Source organism: Montipora capricornis, chromosome 1, assembly GCF_036669925.1.
Source record: "Montipora capricornis isolate CH-2021 chromosome 1, ASM3666992v2, whole genome shotgun sequence".
NCBI lineage: Eukaryota > Metazoa > Cnidaria > Anthozoa > Scleractinia > Acroporidae > Montipora > Montipora capricornis.
Window position 1 is genome coordinate 43480464 of NC_090883.1, and position 7500 is coordinate 43487963.

At 38.0% G+C, this 7500-nt stretch overlaps 2 protein-coding genes across 4 annotated transcripts in view; one reads left to right on the forward strand and one right to left on the reverse strand.

Annotated features, from left to right (window-relative positions):
- LOC138045300 (schlafen-like protein 1) overlaps nt 1-4940 on the reverse strand; it is a 14880-nt gene extending 9940 nt beyond the window's left edge. Inside the window, exons 1-3 of one of the 3 annotated variants that reach the window (XM_068891750.1) lie at nt 4712-4940; nt 3475-3582; nt 2352-2638 (exon numbers count right to left, since the gene is read on the reverse strand). In XM_068891750.1, the coding sequence (XP_068747851.1) occupies nt 2352-2638 (287 nt within the window). In that variant the 5' untranslated portion in view covers nt 3475-3582; nt 4712-4940. Of the gene's footprint in view, nt 1-2351; nt 2639-3474; nt 3590-4711 lie in introns of all 3 variants that reach the window. The other 2 variants (XM_068891743.1, XM_068891759.1) reach the window with 2 other exon arrangements.
- The window catches only part of LOC138045363 (uncharacterized), a 235795-nt gene that overhangs the window by 162821 nt on the left and 65474 nt on the right, over nt 1-7500 (forward strand). The window lies entirely within an intron of this gene.

A 7500-nucleotide genomic window follows, 5' to 3' on the forward strand; every position in this document is an offset into this window, starting at 1 on the left:
TCTATCCGCTAGAGAGTTAGGAAAACGTTTATTGTTTTAGATCAGTGGCCCAAAGAAAGTGTTCCATTGGACTCCAATGGATCCATTGGTAACAAATAGAATCCACTAGCTCAAATCTCTGCCTTAATAACGAGGTAAACACAATGTGTTGCTTGCTTGTTTTTAACATAACTTATTTCAAATCTCGGCTTTAAGAACGAGGTACAGACAATGTGTTGTGCGCTTGTTTCTTTGCGTGGCTTCTTTGAAACGTTGCGAGTAGACTTTCGGTAACTTCATTGTACTCTGTTACATGTAATTTGAAGTGTTTGGCCTTCCAGTTTTATTTCAGGAGTAGACTTCCGATAACTCAACTCCAATGGGATCTAGATTTGACGACTGGAATCTAGTTGAGTGTATTGGACATGTGTGAGAAGAAAAGCAACTATATGTGTTAAATAAAAATAGTCTTCTTCAAATTACCCAAGCGAGCAATGTGAGAAGTACATGAAAGATATTATGCATCGTCAAATGGGAACTAGACAAGTCCGAGCCCCAAATGGAATTTGAACCCACGACCCTCCATGATCTAGTACAGATGCTAGATCATGGCGGGTTGTGGGTTCAAATCCCATAGATAAGGCTCGGATTTCTCTAAGTTCCCATTCGACGATGCATAATATCTTTCATGTACTTCTTCAAATTGGTTTAAATTATTTTCAATGGCATGAGACAGTACAGTATTGTGATTAACATTATTATTATTACTATTGAGGAAATTAACTCATGAGTGAGCCAACAAGCTTTTTTAGCCCAATAAATTGCCATATTATGCCGAAGTGGGCACATGTCCTATGAAAAATAGTGGCAGTCATTTACAAAACAAAGTATTATAGAATTATGCCATTTTATACTGCAGCCTCATTATTATTATTTATTTATTTATTTTTGCCACAGAAAGAAGGAATTAAAATACAAATATGAACAATCAAAAAAGAGAAGATGGAAAGAAAAACTATTGAATTACATTGGTGGGGAGGAGGCCTAAACGAAACTACTAAGCCTATGTAAATTAGGCCTCCCCAAGTAAAAGCATCTATCTATTGTTGACATGCAAGTTGTTATTATTATTATTATTATTATTATTATTATTAAGACATAAACATGTTTTTTGTTATTAGGATTACCTACAGTTACTGTAGTGAACATGATATCTTGAACTTTTTTTATTGTACGTTATACACAAAACTAAGTTGATTTCTTAGAATAAATTAATGCCCTGAAGAATCCTCTAGATTGATCGTGGATCAGTCTTCAAGTGACATATCAGCAGATCGGAAATCTAAAGCAGCACCCTGCATTAGGAACTGAGGAACCAAGCCCTCTACCTGTCTCTGGTTGATGGGTTTAAGTTCAAAATAGTAGCTACCCCTACAATAAGCGACAAAAGGATTGAAGCACTAAATAGGTAATACCCCCTTTTAAGAATGTTGGGCAAATTCTACCCCTAATCTTTCCATCTACCCCCCCCCCCCCCTAAAAATGTTGTTTTCATCACTATGGACCTACTTTTTACATTACCAACTTTGAATGGGCGAGGGGGGAAAGTGCAAGTCAAAAATGTAACATAGAATTTTCCATTATTGTAGTAGTGTCTCAACTATTTTTGTAGCTCATTGTATCCCACCCTGCTAGCAGAGCCTTTCTTTTGCTTGCTCGATTTTGGCGTTCTCGAGAAAGGCTCTGCATGAATCGAGTAAGATCTTTATTGACTATGCGCTGCATGTTGCCAGGATGCAGTCTCGAACCCAATCCTAATATGCCAGACCTCGCCACCATCTTGGTTTTTCATGGTAAAGCGGGCTCAATTATAACCATCGGTTTTGTCACTAAATTGACGCTCGCACTGGAAAAACCGGTTTGACGAGAGAAAACGAGATTGACTAGTCCAGAAGTCCGGGCTGCGGCGGCTTCAGAGAGTTGACTCGATTCAGGCAGAGCCTCCTTTTCTCCTCCTCAGCAAAGAAAAAGACAAAAGGAGGCTCTGCTTGCAGGGTGATTGTATCCAGTCTCCAAAAATATAATATCTGATGAATTAAGCTGAACCATTCATGATGTACTTCACTACAAAATACTGAGTTTTTCCCCTCTGGATCATAGAATGTGATCAAAACAATATTTGTCTCATCTTTTTTTCTATAAGGCTCGTATCTTGTACTCGGCACAAGAAACGGTTAAATTAATATTTATAGACCTCAAATGATGTCCTGATTATACTAACTTTTATAGGACTTGCATTTCACACAGGAGTGGATCTAATCCAACTTTTAAGAAATCTTGCTTAAAGGCAAAAAATTAAACACAAAACTAACCTCCATTCTATTGCAGATCTTTTTACACTGAATGGTTCCAGTGGAGTCATCACATAACGTGCTGATCTTAGCGGTCCCGCTGGAGTTGTGAATAATTTGGAGGGAATTGGGTGGCTGTAACTTTTACTGGTGAGTGTTTTCACTGCTAATACTATTTTGGACCGTATATTTTCCCCAACTTTCTTAACGAGAGACACAACCCGTGATCTTTTACTTGCAGGCTCAATCTCTTTGGTCTCATCTTTGTGTTCTTGGTCTGCCTTTCTTTTCTTTTTAAAAAAGTCCATCTGCATCATGAAAATACTACTTTATTATAAACCCACTGAATGCTTTGTATTTTCATTTCAATCAACTTTCAGGATTACATTATAATATAATTATTATTTATATATGTTTTACTTTCACTTGCTTGTATGAATTTTGAACCTCAGACACTGCATTTCTTGCATTCTGATAGGCTGACACTAAATCTCAGTTATCAGCTATTATTAAATTTTCGACCTCTGATACTGCGTTTCTAGCTTTCTGATTGGTTCATTCAATCTCGGTTATTAGCTCATATACTGTATGACCTAATATAGGAAACTGATTGCGTTAAGTGTTGTTGTCAAGCAGGAAACTGATCTCCAAGTGTCCAAGCATTCAGAATTTCATGAAAATTTAATAAAACAATAATATTATTTCACTCACACTTGTTAGATATGAGACTGGTTATAGCCAACTCGGCGCTACATGCCTTGTTGGCTGGCTATTTACTGTCCCATATCCAATGCACACTCGTGGAATAATAATTATCCCATGACTTAATATACCATATGATCAAACCAAGTGTTGCCAAGCTGGAAACTTGTTGACAGGAAGGAAAACAAGTATTAAAAGATTTTAATTTTATAAAAGTAATTTTAAAAATAGCTTTCATTCTCTCAGTGCTTGTTGGATACAAGACTTGTTATAGACAACTTGGTGCAAACTTTTCCATGGCTATTTACCATGATTTCATGGAATAATCATGATTAATAATAATAATAATAATAATAATAATAATAATAATGTTTACTTAATAATTTATTATTTATACTAATAAACAAAAAATATCATGTTAATATATACCGTACTTCTGTACCTCTCAATAGACACTTGAAAAGGATCAGCCTACAGGTAAATTCAATTAATGATTCTAAGGCAGCTGTCCTAATTCCCAGTACTAGGATAGTCACAAAGAATCTTCTGTCTGCAGGCTAACAATAAATTTGTTAGATAGTTTACAAAGTAGTATTTATTTTTACAAAAAATATTGCAAAAAGTATTAAAGCTTAACAAACTTTGTTTCTGAGGTCCTAACCCAGGGGGGGATTCCCATATAAAAAGGACGGGGGTGCTTGTCGTTCCTTTTAGGGGTTAAAAGAGCGGTTTTGGTACCTCTTATGGTGTTCAGCCTCAAGAGGTCCACAGTGGGAGCTTTGGTGATACCTTTTAGGGTATTGAGAGGAAAAACATTTGACAATTAACTAAGTTTTACTTTTGTCAAATTAAAACTCATAATTTGGTACCTCTAAGGGGTGAAAAAAATTTCATGCCACGCCCACAAGACAGGATCTTGTACCTCTTAGGGTTTCTTTTCAAAATTGCCGACAAGCTTCCCCGTCATTTTTAGATGGCAGTCCCCCCCCCCCAGGGGGTCTTGGCGTCAGAGCATCAACTGGAAGAATCGTTCTAGCTCGAGCTCAAAGATCTATAGAGGCTGGTCTTTAAGTACAAGTAAGACTATGTCTACGAATTTCTTGAATATTATTACTGAGACCGATCTTCAGATGACGAGTAACTCAAGAAGGTCATTTGGATCTCTCTTGAAACAAGCTATATTTTTTCAATGATAACGATAAGCTTACTGATAAAAGGTGTTTATAAAAACGTTGAAACTGATCTAGATAAAAACTATTAAAAACTGAATTTTCGACTGCAACTGCGGTCTTCATCAGAGTAACTAAAATATGCTATTCGAGAAGTAAAATCTTTTTTATCAGGCCGGGGACGTTCAATTTACGATGAAGACGTTCCCAGGTGCTGCGAGGTTCAAATTTTCTCCGATTCTCTCACATCAATGTTTACATCCATCTTAACTCGAGAAAACAAAGCAAGATTACCGGACTGCAGGCCTCTACTTCATTATTATCGCAGACAACTGGTGCATCGATCATAGAAGGTCAGATCGTTCGACAGTACAATGAGTCAGGGGCAGATCGTTCCACGCGGGACAAACTTGAGTCATAGAAGAGTAGATCTTTTGCCTATACACTTAAACCTACGCGCAAATTGTAAGTGAACCGTAAACCATCACACGAGAGAAATAATCTACCCACCTCGTTCAACTTTCTCCCTTTAACTGTCAAGTAATATGAATTGACCGCGAAACATGAACATTAAAGTGAGGCAACTGGAGATATGCCTGATACATGCTGACGTCATATGCTCAAGAATTCACAACCAAGCCTCGTTTGCACAAAATTCTTCACTCCAGGGTTCAACGCAAGCTAAAATTTACAAGTTTGCTTTTCGAATTTGAAAGCAGCTAGCCAGAACGTCATCACGCATAAGGGCTATCTGGTATCAGGTTTGTCCCCATCAGCGTCATGTAAGCATACGCATTTAAATGATATGGAAATACCTGGATCAAAACGTTTTAGCATATAGATGCTGATAAAATACTTCTTACGAAAAGATCATATCTTCACCTCGCGCAGTGAAGTTATCATATTTATTCTTTCACATGTGAAGATATAGATGTCGTCTTGGTAACTAACACGATAAGCCAGTAAAACGCGAGCTTCCCCTTCATTGTAAGATACTTTTGTGCTGTAATATAATTCGTCATTAAACATAATTTTTATATCTTTTTTTCATATTACACAACAAGCGTGTTTTTAGCGGTTGGTGACCGCTTTTTCATCATTTCGAAAATGAATAAAAAAATTGTATTTAATCTCGGCATGTCATCAATATCTATACAATAGAACATTACATGGTCGCTTGGGGATACGAATTTTATCTTCTCGTGCTGATATTTTCTCTCACTTGTTCACTGCGCTCACTCATGAGAGATACTATCAGCGCTCGAAGATATAGAGCATATTGGATGGCCGCTTGGAGATACGAAATTTCTCGTCTCGTTTTGAAAAACATTTCACTCGTTCGCTGCACTCACTCGTGAAATGTTTTTAACGCGAGTAGAAAAATTTTGTATCTCCAAGCGGCTATGTTAATATTCTATTTATTATATTAACTCCAATGAAATACTAAATCATTTCACAAAAGGCATCGAAAGGCGTGATTTTTATATGTAACCATAGCAACAGTGATATTTTCACGTGTGAAGATATCATGTTTTTGCGCGAAAGCTCACTTGGTATTTCATTGGTGTTTATATAATAAAAAATTCATATTCCTGCGCGGCCATGTAATATCCTCTATTTATCGTAATATATAGGCAGGGACTAAAACGATTTGGTTTTTTAAAAAAACATTTAATAAAATGATGCAGGGGCAACAAAGAATTGGTCAGTCTCAAAGTTGGGCGATATCTCGTTTAGTAATAAAGATGACATTATTATTCTTAATTATTAATGTATCTAATAGATAGTAATGCTGCGGTACATTTCGTTGATAGTGACAACATTTATCATTGATCATTGATAATCACAGCAATGCAACGGCGTATTAAAGTCAGTGGAACTTATTTTATGTAGAGAGAACGAAAGTATCGTCAATGTGCCGAAATTTAACCCGAATCACCACTTCTCCAGACCGTGATGAAGTGGAGCCGGTGAAATGTAACGGAAAGAACTACGAAACTCTTGCTGATAAGCCACTGATCTGAAATTCGTGCATGATGTTAAATAAGAAAGCAAGAACGTCAGATGTCTAAATATGCAGAAAGAAATTGTAACTGGTACTCATCCAGTCATCGAGAAACTGTAGAACTATAAACAGTGCTGTACGGCTTGAAGCACATGGCTCCGCAGCAATTATTAAATTTTTGTTTTATCAATCGGGAGCTCTATAACGTTTCCCATCACATTCTAACTAAAGCCCGAATAAATTTTTCGAAGTATCCTCATGTAGGATAACCAGGGGCCGCGAAGAGGAAGCGGCTGATAACCCCCCCCCCCCCTCCTCCCCCCGCGCCCACTTTTTAATTTTCCAACGGCATTGTTTTCTCCTAAAATTCCTGCCCCTCTCCTCACACTTCCGTAATCCATACCAAACCCTAGCCTTCTAGCTAGTTAGCTAGTGGAATTAGCGCTAGGCTTTAGAGCTGTATCGCATTTATGCAATACCTCAACAAACGTGGCTACAATGTCTCTGTGATGTTATCATATTTATACATCGTTATTGGCCTTAGGTAACCTTGAACCCCCACGGGTGTGTATCAGTTATCACGTAGTCAAGCAAAAGAGACACACACAAGAGTCCTTTTCTGGTCCTTTATTCCTTCTGCTTGAATCCTCTGTCTCCCTTGAGACTATACCTAAAAAAAAAAACGATATATGGTGTCAAAAGTGAAAGCCTGAAGAAGCTCAAACCGTGCATCGCTGTCTGGTTGTGGCAAGCTTTGTAGCCTGAAGCTGTTTTGAACCGATGGTCGACGTCAAGCCCTCAACGTCTGCTACATTGGGAGCTTCGAGTCCTGTGACTCACATTATACCTCCAACAATACCTCTACCGCCTAAACTTGAACTCCGTGGCAACCTCAGTGCTAACTGGAAAAGGTTTAAACGCCTGTGGACGAATTACGAGGTCGCTTCAAGATTCTAAACTCAAGGCAAAGACCTTCGAGTGGCCACGCTGTTAACATGTATCGGGCCTGACGGGCTTGACACATATGATGGCTTGCCATTCGCCTCAGGGGGAGAGAAGAACGTATCGACAAAGTTCTAGAGCTCCTAGAGGAACATTGCGTCGGTGAGACCAACGAAACCTACGAAGGGTATGTTTTTAATTAACGCGACCAACAACTATGTGCATCATTTGATACATATTTGACCTCCTTACGTTCTTTGGTGAAGACGTGTAATTTTGGCGAGCTGAAAGACAGCCTACTACGAGGATTGTTTTAGGTCTCTCAGACAACAGTATAAGAAAAAAAACTGCT